Source organism: Mesitornis unicolor, unplaced genomic scaffold, assembly GCF_000695765.1.
Source record: "Mesitornis unicolor isolate BGI_N332 unplaced genomic scaffold, ASM69576v1 scaffold7030, whole genome shotgun sequence".
NCBI classification, from domain to species: Eukaryota; Metazoa; Chordata; class Aves; order Mesitornithiformes; family Mesitornithidae; genus Mesitornis; species Mesitornis unicolor.
The window spans coordinates 3419-20022 of record NW_010160180.1 but is presented as its reverse complement, the minus strand read 5'-3'; the positions used below and the strand labels follow the sequence as shown (position 1 = coordinate 20022).

The following is a 16604-nucleotide window of genomic DNA, read 5'->3' as shown; positions in this document are numbered from 1 at the left end:
AGCCAGGCCGGTCTTCTTCCCCTCCGGCTCGGTTTCCAGCTCACGGGGACAGCCTGCTCCTGTGCCTTTAAGAGTTCCTTCTTGAAGAGTGTCCAGCCTTCCTGGACTCCTTTGCCCTTCAGAACTGCCTCCCAGGGGATTCTGCCAACCAAGTCCCTAAAGAGTCCAAAGTCTGCCGGCCAGAAGTCCAAAGTAGCAGTTCTGTTAGCCCCTCTCCTTACTTTTCCAAGGACTGAAAACTCTATGAGCACTACACCCAAGACAGCCTCCAACCATCATATCCCGCACAAGACCTTCTCTGTTTGCAAACAGTAGGTCCAGCAGGGCACCTTCCCTTGTGGGCTCCTTCACCAGCTGTGTCAGGAAGTTCTCTTCCACACACTCCAGGAACCTCCAGGACTGTTCCCTCTCTGCTGCGTTATATTTTCAGCAGATATCCAGGAAGTTGAAGTCCCCCACAAGTACAAGGGGAAGCAATTGCGAGGCTTCTCCCAGCTGCCTATGGAATATTTTGTCTATTTCTTCATCCTGGTTAGGTGGTCTATAACAGACTCCCACCATGATATCTGACTTGTTGGCCTTCCCCTTGATTCTCACCCATAGGCACTCAACCCTGTTGTCACTATTGCTAGTCTCTAGGCAGTGACGTATACGGCCACTCCACCACCTTTCCTTCCTTGCCTGTCCCTTCTGAAGAGCTTATACCCATCAATGGCAGCACTCCAGTTCTGTAACTCATTCTACCATGTTTCCATGATAGCTACTACATAGTACTTTTGATACTTAGGAAAAAAATGGTGATTGTTTGCTTCCTTTTCTCTTTTCCTCTGCTATTATCTGGTCCATAAGGACCAGAAACTATGGTAAAACTGAATCTTCTTGACCTCCCTTAAGTTGACAAGTTTTGTGGAGGAGTCTACAGACCTTGAATTCTCTTTATATTTCTTCATTGGTGCAACTTTATACAAAACAACATTTAAGCTGTTGTGTGCAGGTCTCTGAGTTGTAGTTGGGAGCTGGTGCAGCAGTTAGGCTTCTTTTATGGTGCAGGCATTTGAGACCGGTAACAAGGATGCTGCAGCCTCCTCTAGGGTTAAATTTCTGTTGGACAGGTTGTGATTTTTCAGCAAGGTCAGATTATCTGGGTTCTAAAGATGCCAGATGGAAATGAATGGAAAAGATCCCTTGTCCTCAATTCCCTTATGGACCCTTTGTTCAGAAAGTGTGTTAGTGCTGTGGGTACTTCCTTTGTTTCATTGTACAGATTCTAGTTTTGTTTTCATGGAAGATGCAAGTGTGTGATTGCCCACAACTATCCTGCATGTGCGCTCTTTGGAAAAAAGAATATATTAAACTTGTAGGTTTCTGGCTGTGTTTGTTTGTTTCTTTTTTGATAGTGATGGAGTAGTATTCAGGTAAAGTTACTTCTGAATCTGGTTTCTTGTAGTGAAAATTCTTTACTTACCTAAATTTCAGTTAGCTTTTTTTTAAATGTCTCTGGTATATTTTTTATATTTACAGCAGAATTTTTTATTGTAGATAAGTGTAACTGGAGCACAGGCTTAATTACAACTTAAGGAAAAGCTTTTGCCATCTGTTATGTGTAACTAACTAAAGGGTTTTGTTTTTCAAAATTTTGGTGTCACATTTCTACTGATTCAGTGGCTCTATTAGGTCTATAGTGTTTCTATTTGAGCTAATTTTTTGAGAGGAGATTTAAAGATAAAGATTCACTATTTAACACCATGTTAACATTTCTCTATCTGTCTTTAGTAAGATGACTGACTTAGGACAATTTTCCAGTCTTAGAAAAGTCCTTACAAACACTTATTCCCTGAAGATATTTCAACTAGAGGAAAGAACAAAAAAAGGCTCTGGGGTTTTGGGGTTCTTTTCAGTCTGTTAATGATAATTTTTAAATGGTCTGTTGGAACCACTCTTAAAAGCAGCTCAAGTTGCCAGTTTATGCTTTCTTTTCCATACTCTTTTATTAGTCTCATGCTTTTTCTGTGTAGAATAATTCTACAAACTATTTGTGAATAAAATGATGAAGCAACACAGATACTGTATTTAGTTGCAGATTAAATGCTAGAATGATATGCGTTATGTTGACTGCGAATATTGACTGTAGCAGCTGTCTATAAAAAGTGTGTGCAGTTTTCATTTTTTATACTAATTACAACTACTAATTTAGTAAATGTGGAGGGAGGACACCAGTTGGTTGGGAGCAAATAGAAAAGTGCTTTAGATAGAATAGATTTGTGCTTTAAGAAAAGTATGAAAAGCACGTATGGAATTCCAGATAGTAAATATAATTTCAGAGTCTCAACAATACTACTGTAAGTACAACTTATGTTTAGCTCAGTTTATGAGTCAAAGTACAGTTGGGTGAAGAAATTAAGAAGCTTTAGATTTGGTAGAGTAGTTAAAAAGAAAAAATCCACGATGAAAACAAAACTCAGAAGTCTGCAGTGAGGCAGCATGGTGAGTTGTGGTGGGTTTCGCACGTGCCGTGTGTGTGTGGGGGGGTTTGTTGTTGTGTGTGTTTTTTTTTTTTCACTATAGGATGCATTTGCACAATGATAATTTACCTTGTTTACCTAATCTAATAATCTGCTGGATTATAGAGTTATGTAAATCTGTCATTTTATGTCCTTAATATTTGCAAACAAGTAAGCCTGGATAGGAGAAAAGCACAATTATTTTTAGGGTGTACTGAAGGTCTTGTGATAAAAAGCTTTAGTTTCTGTGGAAGAACAGACTTCACTCGAAATCGTTAGCCACACTAAATTCACTTTCAGATGAGGTAGCTCTATATTGTGTGATATTACTCTTATAATTCTGTTATTAGCGTCAGTATATTAATATGTTGGGTTAGCTATATAGCAGCTTCTGCTGAATCTACAGTTACGGCAAACTGTCCTCCCTTGAAACAAACCGAAAACTCTCAGGATCTTAGTATTGAAAAAGAACCTAAAATAAACAGGTTTCTTTCTGAATTGGTATTTCCCCTCATCCCCATCCAACCAAATGTAGGACAATTAGGAATGTTTACTTCTTGTGTTGTGGTTAAAGCACAGTTATGGTAAGTAACTAAGCATTTATTGATGACCCCAAGTTAATGAGTTAGAACAGGACTACATATAGGAGTTAGTATTCCAATAAAAAATGAGTTGGCCACACCTTTAAAGAAGGAAAAGAAGAGATTTAATAGAGAGGATGTGTGTCTGTTTTGGGATATCTTTCTATAGAAAAAAGTAGGAGTGTAGTCTTACTAAAATTACTTTGTTTAAATAAAAAAGTATGCACAGAAGTCTTATATAATGGTAATGCTTGCATGAATACTAGTTTGTTCACATGATATTTCCCTTTTGCAGTAATTTGCACAGTTTTTACGCAATTACTATGTTATTCCAAGAAATTTAAAGAAATAACCTGGTTTTCCATTTATTTCATTAGTATTTGTATTTCATGGAGTATTATTTGTATAAATTCTCCACTGAAAAAAACTTAAAAATATATTACAGCTCATCTAAACTTAGTAATATGAAATGATGATGTAAACATGACTTAACTTCTGTCTGTACCATTTTAAACAGTTCAAATAGGCCATGCAAAAAAGTGTTGTAAAAGGTTCTTTGTGCTATAATTGAAATGTCCTTTATGCTTCTAGAAAACATTAAAATTAAATACAATTATAACTTTTTGTAGGTTGGGCTCATGTGGTTTGTGCTCTGTACATTCCCGAGGTGCAGTTTGCAAATGTTTCTACAATGGAACCTATCGTGTTGCAGTCTGTTCCTCATGATCGTTATAATAAGGTATAATTATACATCATTTTATCTGTATCTAATGTATTTATTTTAAACTTGTGAGCTTTAATAATCTAAACCTGCACTTCTTAGAATGCACTTTATACAAAGTTCATAAATGTATGCAGTAATGTCTGTTTTCTGCTATAGCTTTATGATGAATTCAAGAATTAAGAAAGCTATATGATTACATTAAGCTGTAAGGTTATCTGCCATGTCTCGTTCTTTTACAGATTAGGGACTGTTCTGTTAATTAAAAATATTGTGATCTTTGAATAACAGTTTATTTTGAAAGAAATGTAAAGTACTTCCCATAGTTGAAAATGTTATTACAGCTTACATGAAATGTTGTTATTAATTGCCACTAAGTCCTACTGTTGTAAGTATTCATATGGTGTTCATAAACATTTCATTTAGGAAGAAAAACCCTGCTAATATATTATGGCAAAAACTGCAGCCTTTTGCCTTTGTAAACCATATTGACTTCGGTGGAATTATTTACTTGTTGAAGAGCTGCTCCTAAATAAGAGTCATTGAGATAGAGTGTTTTATCAAGTGTTTTGTTTTGGTTTTTTTTCTCAGTTTACACCTCTGATTTATATCTCCCTCCTCCTGCATCCCTGGTTTTTTGTACTTTGGTCTTTTCCCTGTCTGTCTCTTGTTCTCACAATTGCTGCCAGTGTATTTTGCCCATCTTATTTACCTCGTCTATCTGAAAAGCCAGGAGTCAAACTCTAGGATTTTTCTCATGCTGTCTGATTATGTACTACCTGAGCATCTCTATTGGCCTCCATCTGCGTTGGCAGGAACATGCAGCAGTGAGTTTAAGTGCAGAACTAATGCAATTTTTTTTGTGTTTGGACACAAAGCAGTACAGATTTGCTGTGGTAGATGAGTTTATTTTGTCTCTTTCCTCAACTCTGGGCCAACAGCACATGTTTTCTTATTTTTCAAGTAGTAGTCATGATAGTTTTTTTATTCATAGTGGTTCTTCCCTTATGTACTTTAAAAAAATTGTGAAACACTTTGGATTTTGTTTTATCTTGCACCATTTCCACTGATGGTAGTTGGCATTGGATGAGTAAATCCTTGTAACTTCAAAAAATGAACCCTGTGTCTTTTAATATTACTCATTCACAAAGTCCCTTGTTGGTGTATGTCCTTAGTCTTTAATTTGCATTTTGTTGGTTTGTAGTTACCATGATTTTTTTTTTTGCTTGCTAGGTAATTACTAGTGCTATACAGATCATGTAGATAAAGTTCCTGATGGTATCTAGCTTTTAGTTTGCTGTATTTTTAGTGTGTGTTCTGATTCAGGCCTATTTTCCATGATAATGGTCAGCATAAAACTACTTTTATACAGGACACTACAGTATATTGACAGAAATGTCAGAGTTTGGGGTCACACGCCTAGCCTGCAAATTATTTATTTATTTTTTCCTCTCTTTTTACAGAACCCAGTTTTTGCTGTCTTTATGTGGTCTATTTGGTTCAGAGCGGTAGTGGTTGTGGATTTCAGGGGAATCAAATACATGCCTATAATGCGTTTGTTACAACAAACCTCTTGAAACGAATCTAAGTTGTAACAGCACAGAATTTAAGAGGCAGTCACTGACTGGGGTCTCTCCCAGTTTTGTGATAAATCTGTAGCCAGTGCTGTGTTTGGTACCACTGTGGCTAAACTACCACCAGTTCCCGAGTAGGCTGGTTTTGAGCAGTACCACCTAAACCACTACAACTACTAACTCCTTTTTCAGGTAGCCTGCAATAGCTTCACCTCCCCACACGCCTTGATATTGAGCGTAAATTGTGTTTATTTAAGTGATGCTTTTTTAGATGAGAAACTTTGTAAAGCATTTAACGCTGACTTTATCAATTTGGGAGGAAATGGAAAATAAAAGTGGGTTTTTTTGAGAAGTGGATGTGGCAAACAGTTCTTAAAACTTACTGCATATTGTGAACAAATATAAACGTGCAGTTAGGAAAAAATGGCTGGAGCCGTTTCTCTCTTTCGAGAGGCTCAGTGCTGATTTCGTTTTGTTTGTCAGCTCAGGTTGGTATAAGATGATTTTAAGAAAGATTCTATTTCCTGTGAAGTCCTAAACAATTCTGCATATGGAGCTGGATATGTATAGAAGGCTAGCATATGGAATTGAGGGAAGATACAGGTCAATGAAAATTGATACTCTAGTCCTTATTTTAAAGACAAATGTCATTGGAGTTTTGCCATGAGGTAGTACTTTACACAGTTTTTTCCCCACATGCACTTATGTCTTTATTGAACACTGCAAAATATGGGATATTACAATGTGTAGTAATCTTAAATGCAAGAAAGAATACTGCAGACACCAACACATCAGGCTTGTCAATGTAAAGAAGTTTGGCTGCTATTTCGCTGAAGTTTACCATCACATTGCAGGATGAATCCACTGAATGGCTTGAGTAGTGGGTTAATAGGAAAGCTCTTCTTGCACAGTTACTTCTGAAAAAGAAATGGACTAGTAGTTGCTCTCCTATTTAATAGATGTTTTAGTAGATGTTTGTTGTTTCTTGGATGGTTATACATGGATAATCTCTATTTATTTTATGTGAGCTTTATTTGTCTCAAGTTCATTGAAAGTGCGTGGTAAGTGAATATAATTACTGCTTTTAGTAATCTCTCTTAAGAGCTGATTGAAAAATAAGTGCATTTGGAGTTTCTTGATCTGGCTAGTAGTAAAGGCAGCTGTTAGGCTTTTACTTTAGTGCTTGCTGTAACATTGAGAAGTTTCTGTACAACTCCTAGGTTTGATTCAGTAAGTTGGGAATGCTCTTGAGTAGCTGTTACAAGTAAACTATTTATCAAATTACTTTCTGTTTTATAAGGCTTTTCTTGCCTCATCTTCCCTTCTGTCTTTTATTTTGCAAAGAAGGTTTACATTTTGAATTGTTGAAGAAAAAATATTGACAGAAACATAAAGGCAGCTTTGCAAAATGTATATTTTGCCATTAAAGAAACTAAGATGATGTGTTTTTTGAGTAAAATTTCCTTGCTGAGTGTCATGTTTTGCTTATTTTCCAGTGTGCTTGGGAGAAGTTTAAGTACTCTCTTCCCTTAAGAGCTCTAAGAGCAGCACTGCTATAGGTGGGGAGTTTTACACTTCCATGCTTCAGAGGAGGTGTAGCAATTGTGTGGATTTGCAAATGCATGCAAGTCTGGTTTGTGAAAGAAAGAGAAAGGTTCGCAGGCTTCTGGAACTGTTTGTGGCTCAGAGAAGGCAGAAGTAGGAGAAGCTGAGCTTTAGAGAGAACTCACTGGCTGTGCTGAAACAGGAAGAGGTACCTTCTTTGGCCTCATTTCGTATGGGAGATGAGGAAAGAGGGTTTTACACTTCTCATGACTATGCTAGGAAGGGTAGAAGTTCACTGAGCTTGTTACAGTGGGTAGAGAGTCCAGCATGTTGTGTTTACACTTATTTGTAATGTAGCTGGTTGGTTGTTACAGTTTTTCAGTAATTGTACTGTAAATTGCTTTAAGGAGTCCTGAAACACAGGCCCTAAATGTAGTATGTAGTGTTGAAAAACAGGACCTACATCCTTACTAAATGAAATGTTTCCTTCTGAGCTTCAGTGAGGAAAAAAATTACAGATCTTAAGGCAAAACTCTGAAAAGAACAGAACAGTAACAGGAGCTTGAGTTTTATGGGATCAGTTGAACCCTCTTTTTATAAAGGTACCTTCTGTTTGAAGTTACACTTAATATAGTTACTCAGATGAGGTTTATAGATCATGACCTTGTTTGTTCCAAAAACCTAAATGTGTCAGGTCATGGTATGGAAAGCTAAAAAGCAGACAGGCTCAGACCCTGTCAAACAACTGAATTATCTGAACCCACTACCTTGATGTACAAAGGGAGCAAGGCAAACTATTAAGTGGGATTATCCCCTTTCTGATCCTTCAAATGTTAGGGTATAGGGTATGACTTTAGGATATATTAGCTGTTGGGTTTAATGCTTTTTGAAAGTCTTCTGGAAACTGTACAAGAATGACTCACCTGCCCTAAAGTCTCACATGTGAACAAAAATGCTTTAATTAGGTGATGGCTCATGTTAACTGTTCTCTGCTAAAGGAAATTCTGATCTCAGAACTTCACTCCTTTTCATGTCTTTCTAAGTAAAATTGCTTTTACATTATATCCTTTTTATTTTTTTATTTCAGTGGTATCTCGGTCCCTTTTTCTAAACTGTATTTTCTACTGTCCATGGTTGATGTTCTTTTTATTTATTGTTCTCCTCATTCTCTGCCTCACTGAAGGGAGGTTGTGATGCAATTGCAGTAAGTCAGTTGGAGTTTAAATTTAAATAATTAAAAAAATATATTTTCTCATCTAAGATCTTGTAATGAGATTTCTGCAGCAGTAGCGGTGCATCATGGATGTTTGTTACCTCAGTGAGGTTCTCTCTCATTTCAGAACAGACACTTGACTTCCCTAATGCTGAAGGATACTTTTATTAAGAATCTGTTCTTAAATTGTTAGATTTTACACATGAATGTGATATGATAGAATCTTTCTCAATGGCATTTTGGTAGTTAGGACAGTAAAAAATGGAAAGAGATTTAGTTTTGCCTGTTTAGTTTCTCGCTGTAGTGCAGGTGAGAGATTGTAGTGATGTCTAATATAATAGTGAGCATGGCCACATAATTATTTTTTTTTAAAGTATTGAATAATGAGAAAGATTTTGGATTATTTTTGTCTTTTTTTTTCTTATATTTTACTGGGCATGTTTTTGAGAATATTACAAATTGCCAAAGTATCCCAGTAAAACAAATGCTATGAAAATGTAGTCAGGTACTAGACAGGTTGTTTTTGGCTTGCAGTGGGTTTGACATACTAATTTAAGCTTTGTTTACAGAAAGTTCTTGCTAGATTAGTTTTCAAGATGTCTATGGGACTGTCCAAGTCATACTGAAATTGAAGCAGAGTTCTGTTAAACACTGTATTTAATTAAAGGTGACTGAGATTCATATGAATATTGAAGCCTTTTATGAGAGTTCTGAAAATTCTTTACACCAAATGTACAAATAAAATATTAAGTCTGCAGTTTTTCTGTATGTAATTTTGTAGAGAATTTTGTAGTCTAATTTGATGTTTCTGAATGCCACCAATGCAGGTTTTGTTAAATGAATGCAAAAATTATTGTGACCTAAAAGGACATAAGCACAAACTTGAAAGCAAGGAAAATCTTGAAGCCTAATGCTTCAATGTTTGATGGTTTGGCTGGTTAAATAGCGACATCGAATTTAAGTACATTAGTATTTATACTGCTTTAGCGCTGGTGAAATGTTACACACATCCTAAGTGTCTACCGGGTGATCTTCTGCAAACAAACATAATTAGACTTTAATAAAGAAGTTCTTCCATAAGCCTAGCTGCAGAATCCAGTACTTCTCACCCTAGAATCTCCTGTGAGTAACACAGAATTTCTTTGTATGCTTCTTACCATGTTAAGTATTTTCTCTTTGATAGACATGCTATATTTGCGATGAACAAGGCAGAGAAAGTAAAGCAGCCACTGGTGCTTGTATGACATGTAATAAACACGGATGTCGTCAAGCTTTTCATGTTACGTGGTAAGTATATTTTATTATTTAACATCTCTGGTGTTGCAGAAAGAATCAGTGCACACAATGTAATGAATAAACTAGTGTATTTCTGAGTAATGAAATACAGTCAAGGTGTTTGTGTAGAAGTATCTAACTTTATATTATAATGTAGAGTTTGCTAGCAATATGGCAGTGGCAGCGTAGACATTTCTGTGAGCTGCAAAAGGTGTATGATAGTATGCCCTTGGGTTGCATTAAATCCTGTGTGCTCCTGTGAATAGGGTTTAGTGGTATTTTTCTGTCTTACATTATTTTTCTTAGATGATATTTTATAGGATATGGGAATGTGGAGACATTGTTTGTTTACCTTCTAACTGATTTGATGTTTACTTTTGGTAATCAGTGGGGAAAATTATTGAGCTATACATAAAAATGCACTAGACTCACCCCTTACAGTACAGATTTACAAACATTTGGATGTAATTCACCTCACTGGTTTTATTTAAATGGTACACATCTATCCTAAAATATTAATCTAGGTTTCATGTATAGCTGTCAGAGAAAAGCAGCTGTGTTCATCATCTGATTAATTCCACTTTAACATATTTAGATTTGCTTGTACTGCAGAGATGCTTGTCTCATTTTATGGACTTCTAAAAGAGGCTGGATAATTAGATTAGACCAAATGTCAACAGGTGAAAGGAGGGAAAAGGAATTCCACCCCAAGATTTACGGGCATTATTTGTTTTTTTCAAATTCAACTGAAGCTATTTTGCAATACATAGATAGCAGATTTACACAGGCTGTGTAGCTACATGATCTGTGGATTTGTTTTGTGAGTGCCCCAGAATGCTTCATGATCAACTCAGTCAGGGACATGGTATTTGCACACCTACTTAAATTACTTCAATGCGTTTTCTTCAGTGTAATCAAGTGTTACTTTGAATGTCTTGTGCAGATCTTAAAGGATGTAATTCTGTAGTTTAGGTGCTGATCTCTTGGCAGCTCTTCTTTTTTTTCTTTTAATTACTTGACTATCTGGCAGGTTTTACTCTTTCATAAGCATCTGGTTTTTTCACTGGATGTGATCAATGTCAAGTTTCTTTTTATGCTGAAAATGGATCGTGTTCCTCAAAGCGTGTGTACTATGTAAAGAGGTTACTTACAGATGTGAAAAAATGTGTACCTCCAAGTGTTTGGATGAAAAGATCTTTTATTTCAAACACTTGGATGCATGCAAGAGTCTTTTTCATCTTTTTGCTTTCTTCCAAAGCCCTGTTTTCAGTGAATGACTTAAAGAACATAAGAATTAGGTTCAAAATGAAAATATTTATCTTGTGAATTTTTAGGATATTTTTATTCTAAAAAAAAAACCACCCCTGGGTATTTACCATAAGGTGATATCTAGACAGAGAGTACTGTGACTGAAGATACTGAGAGGTTTCTATATTACTGAAAAAATAGAAGAAAAATGTGAAAAGTACAAAAGGCAGAGATCCAGGGCTAGATGTATCAATTTGGGGTTAGCAAAACTAATGTCTAAGGAAGAGTGAGCTTGAGTCCATCAGCTCTTAGCTTAAATAGATCCTGTTAAATGTTTTCTGTATTTGGCATCTCCTGTAGGTGTGCATGTATTTAGGAAGCAGTATTTCTGGAGTGCCCAAGAACATAACGTATAAATGAGGGGAAAGGGATTTTAAAAAAAACAATGAAAATAAGCTGTTATATTCTTTCATTTAAATGTTCCTGTGCATTACTTTGGCTGTGACATTGCATTGTTATGCTAATGAAAATGATGCGGAAAATGAAACGGAATATTTTGTTTTTTCAATGTCTAAGTTTATTTTGATAAATAAAATAAATCCACCTTACCAATGGTGAAAAGCAAATTTGATTTGAAAAACAGGTAGTAGAATAAGGTAATAATTAGCCCAGGCAAGGGAACCTGTAAGTCTTGTTCTTTTTAAAAGAAATTAATCTGTCATGGTCCTTTAAACCAATAAATATAGTTTGATTTATTATGTAATTGAAGTTCTATTTAAAAATTTTTTAAAAAGGTAATTTTCCTGGCAAAGCAGAGAAGGATGTGTGCAACTTCAGAAAAATGGGTTTGTGTGCTTTTTTTTTAAAAAAAAACACCACCGCAAAAAAACCCACAACAAACAAACAAACACTGTTATTTCCATAGATAATTTTTAGTTTGAATTTAAGCAAGAATTGTAAATTGCTTGGTTTATTTATTTGTGGAAGAAGTAGTTGCATAATAAATGTAGATTTTCAAGCTGTAAGTTTGTATGAGTGGCTTAAAGACCATGAAAAATGCATCAGGGCAAAGTATAAACCAAACATGCTTTGCACTGGGCTACAAAGGTAGGTTATGTGCTCGTATGCCATTAGAAGTCACTTGTGTGGAAATCTCTCCTATTAAATGCAGATATAAGTATCTGTATATTATCAGTTGTGATACTGTGGTACAAGTTGATGTAAAATTGCTTTTCTTAAATGTTGTTTGGTTTATTTTTAGTGCACAATTCGCAGGACTTCTTTGTGAAGAAGAAGGCAATGGTGCAGATAACGTCCAATACTGTGGCTACTGTAAATACCATTTTAGTAAACTGGTACGTATGTGTTAAATTCTATAAATAAATGTCACTGACTTATTTTTTCACTTTGAATTACTATTAACACTAGAAAGAATGTTTTATTGTAGCTCAGAAAGTAGGTTGTATTTCATTAAAGCAGTATTTTAATCATGGTTATGGAAGTACTAGCTGAAAATGTTTTATAAGTGGTTACTTTCTAGATGAGTGGGTTTTTCCGCTCTGCCAGAAATAGCATGCACATTTAGTGTTTTTTTTTTCATTAGGTTCCTGTGATATTTTCTTTTGCTATTTGATTAGTTTGCTTCTAGGAATTCAGTTCATTTTGGAATAATCTAGAAAATATTACTTGCTGTCCTGTATATTAGAGAATAAAGAAGCCCTCCATTTCTTTCTGCTTCTGATACCATTTGGTTTTTTTTCCTTCAAGTGTTTTTCCTTTTGTTCCACCTCTCACCATGTAGCCAGTGGATATTCCCTGCCTCTAAGTTCTCTGAAACACAACCTCGAGGAAATGACTTGAGGTTTGATTTCTAAAAAACAAGCAAAAAACTTGGTTATTCCATTAGGTTGTGGATCAGACCTCTGGTGTCTTTCCTATCACCTCTTCAGTTTGACAGTTCCAGATATCTATTTCTGTGTATGCGTGTGAGTGCGTGGACATGAAGGACTTACTGATGTTTAAAAAAAAAAAGTTATTTATGAATATTGAATTATGAAAATTTAAATATATAGATTGAAGTTCAGATGCTGCTGTGAATATAGTTAAACTTGCTGATTACTTGTTTTCACTGCTAAAAAAGGTGAATACTTGGGTGTTTGACTATATACTGCAGTGAAGTAAAAACACAGGGCCAGTGAGCCATCTTACTTTCTAGAAGGTAAGCTTGGTGAGGTTAGCTCTGTGCTTTTGTGAATGTGGATGAGTTTGCTTCATAACAAAGATAAGTCAGGGCTTTCTAGTCCCTTACTAAGCTGAGATATTTTTTTAAAATTATTATCTTGATCTAAGTTATACAAGAAGAACAAAAAAAGTCTATTACTTAGCAGTGAAGGCAAGCTCTTACGCTATTATGCGTTTGATATGAATGTTCCAGTGCTGCTGTGATTGAGAACATGTATGTTTATTTAAAAAGCACATTTAGTGATAAAGACCTAGCTCTGCATTTGGCATGTAATTAGTTAACTTTCTGTTACAAATCTATAGCAGTAAGAACAGTAAAGACTGGCAAGATCATTTAAGTGTGTTACGGATTTTTTTTTTAGGATTATTGTGGCTGTTGATGCCTGGTAAATAAAAATGTTTAGTATTTACTACTGAAGATGGTGGGTGGCATATATCTACTATACCACTGAAAACTTTAGTTGGCAAAGCACTGACCTGAAGTGTCTTTATAATGCTGCCTTGGTTATGACAAAAAACCATTTTGAACACTGGCCTAGCATAAAGTATTTGCAGACCCAGACTAGGCTCTCAAACATTGCAGAAATACAGGCAATTGTATCTGCCGCTTGTAAATGCATACATGACCGTAGCATTCTGTATCCTATTCTTTAAACCATTTAAATGAAGGTATTGCGGACAAGTCACTTGAATAATAAACCGTGAAGCCATAAAGTAGATACTTCACAAAGCATTTAGAGCATGTGGCAGTGCTAGCACTGTGGCTTCATGTGATAATCATTTAAGCAGCATCTTTTTTGTTTTATGTTTTGAAAACTTAAAAATGTGTCTAGCATATTTTAAACTTTAAGAAGTGGCATATCTCATTTCTTTGTGGAAAGCATATCTTGCAAAATTGTGGGAAGTGTAAAAATCGATACAAGGATAGACTTTTTTCCTGCTCTACTTTGGGTAGTCTTGTTTATTTGATTAGTGTTAGTAATTTGTCCTTTTTTCAGTAACTGAAGTGTTGGGTTTTTTTCTTCAAGCAGTAAGGCATCTTATTGATGGAAATGCTTTAGTCTTTTTATTATTCAAATGGTTCCTTTACCCATAAATATATTTTCTCTTTTTAGAAAAAGAGCAAACGGGGATCTAATAGGTCATATGATCAAAGTTTAAGTGATTCTTCCTCTCACTCTCAGGATAAACATCATGAGAAGGAGAAAAAAGTAAGTGGATTTGTTGTTGCTAATTATGTGGCACATCTGCTTAATAGTAGCAATATCACTTTCTGATAAATTTAATTTTTGCTGAAAAGGAAAATCTTGTACATGAAGCAGTGAATAATAAATAACACAGGTGATAAACTAGAGGTACTAGGGTCCAGTGAGAAAATGTCTTCAGGTGTGTTTGTACATGTACCTTCCCATTCCTGTTTATGATTAGTTCTGGGATACATGCTGAAACATATCCATTGGGAAGGCTATTCCCATGCTGCTTCCTTTGTTTTAGTTTTCCATTAAAGATTTTTTGTGTAGCCTTTGTGATAAGGTGGGAAAGAAAAACAGGGGTAGACACTTCAGCAAGTGTGCTGATAAACAGGTGCAGCTAATTTTTTTATGTTTCCACCTGTCCTATCTTTTTCTCCTCCTGAAAGAACCGACATGTCTTTTTGACACATTTTACTAGTACTGGTGGTCAAGCCCATAGTGATGACAAAATACCTTGTCATTCACCTGGGAGTCTTCCTGTGAGGGTACAAAGAACATAACTGGCTGCTGATTTGTACTGTTGGTGTATTCTTTGAGCAATTTAACATCACATATTTTTAAAAAAGAATTTTAAATTTATAATGATTGTTACTTTACATTTTTATTACTGCCAGATTAATAGTTGTCTGTGGGAAATCTGTCATCTAAATTCAACACAGATGGTGGCACAGTAACACAAATTTTCTTTGACTCTTTTTTAACCCTCTAAGAATACATGCAAAACTGCTCACCTGTGCAACTAACTTAGTAGACTCTTCTGCAGGTGTGGGTAGACTTCATTTTGCATTATTTAAAACCATTATGTAAAAAATGAAATAGACGAATGTATTAACTAAATATGTATTTTATGGAGGAGCTGTATTTATAGTGACAGGAAATTGAATAACAAATGTCAATCTTCAGATCTTAATCTCCTTAATATTTGAATTGTTTTTTAAGTTCACTTCCACTTTGGATGGGTGTTGGTCTCCATTGTTCTTGGATCATCTTCTAAAATGTGTCTTTAGATCTGGTTAATGGTGTAGGTGAATAGTTTCATCTTTGTTTGGTAACGCAGGTGAGAGTGTGCATTGTGATGTGGTTGTACCTCTAAACCTAAATTTATGACTAAAATAAGGATTTTTGGTAGTATTTTTTTTTTTAGTAGCACATTGGTAGAGAAAAAGCAATCTTGAAGTGCATACTATGGAATTAACTGAAAAGTGAAGCCTTACCAATATTTGCCGTATTTTTTCTTAGTTTGCTTAGTTTTTCACCACTATCATATTCAAGGTCACGTTTGTCAAAATATATGCATGGATTTTTACTCACATCGACAAAACTTTGAAGTTGAATTTGAAGAAACTTTGAGATGTGAGCATGAGGCTCAATTTCAGTTTTGTATGTCTGAGCAGTGCAAAGAACCTGTTGTTGTAGGTCTGGGGGGTTGGTTTGTTTAAGTGACTTTGCCAGGTCATAATGCCTGTAAAATCTTCAGGGAATACTGGGAGGGCCTTTCTAGCAGGATGTGTTCAGCCAGATATCAGCTATTTGTTCTGCTTGCTGCTCGGCTTCTCCTGCTCTGGGGGTGTTTTGTTGTGAATCTTCCAGAAATAATTAATGAATGTTGTGGCCTGCCTTTGCAAGTCCTGGCCTTTTTCTGTGACTTCAAGTTTTCTAGAAAGAGGATATTGAAGTTTCTTCTACTTTTCATGAACTGAAACGTGGTAATCCAGAAGATCTCATTATCTGTAATACCAAGAGAAGCAGTGCAATTTGAAGTGCTGACCTACTATTGAACACTCAGAGGTTCTCGTGGCATGGTATAGCATCTTTGCTTATCGTCGTTTAATAATAATAATATCGTTTAATTTGTTTTCTGTGATGTAAAATAACAAAACACTATTCTAGTTAAAACTACCAAGTGGTAAAAAAGTTGCAGTTTCTTAAAGCTGTATTTTAGCTAGGGACTTCTTGTTTGGCATTTTTAATCTTGCATGTGATTTAGTTAAAGAATGTCTTGTGCTTTGCGAAATACTAATATTCAATCAATGAACTGTATGTGGTATGGAGGCTCATCCTCTTGGTAAAGTTGATTGCCTTCTGCATGTGATGTCTTACTTGGTATATAATATATCAGATACACAGTGTATCTTGGAGGAGTAGGGTAATTTTTTAGAGTGATTCTTCTTTTGTTCCTCTTCCATATATCTGTTTGGAATCTAGATTGTTGTCATATCACAGTAAATATATATCTTTATTCCCAGATATAGTAAATATATATATATATATCTTTATTCCCAGATTCAGTGATATATTCTCCCCCACTACCTCTTTTAAGAGCACTACTTTATCTTTTATCTTTGTTATTTAGAGATTTGGATAATCTGATCTTTAGACATCCTTAAAGCTTTCCATTTTGCCAAGCAGAAGCTGTATGAGTTGAGGGCCCGAACCATTTTGTGCTAGTTTT

At 35.4% G+C, this 16604-nt stretch overlaps 1 protein-coding gene across 1 annotated transcript; it reads left to right on the top strand.

The window, feature by feature from the left end:
- Positions 1–3711: 3711 nt before the first annotated feature.
- On the top strand, positions 3712–14110 carry LOC104544325 (protein AF-10-like; the record flags this gene model as incomplete). The annotated part of the gene is made up of 4 exons (XM_010189164.1): positions 3712–3821; positions 9319–9422; positions 11920–12013; positions 14015–14110. Coding segments are annotated over 4 exons (404 nt in total), but the record flags the coding sequence as incomplete, so codon positions are not given.
- Between the last annotated feature and the right edge of the window lie 2494 nt (positions 14111–16604).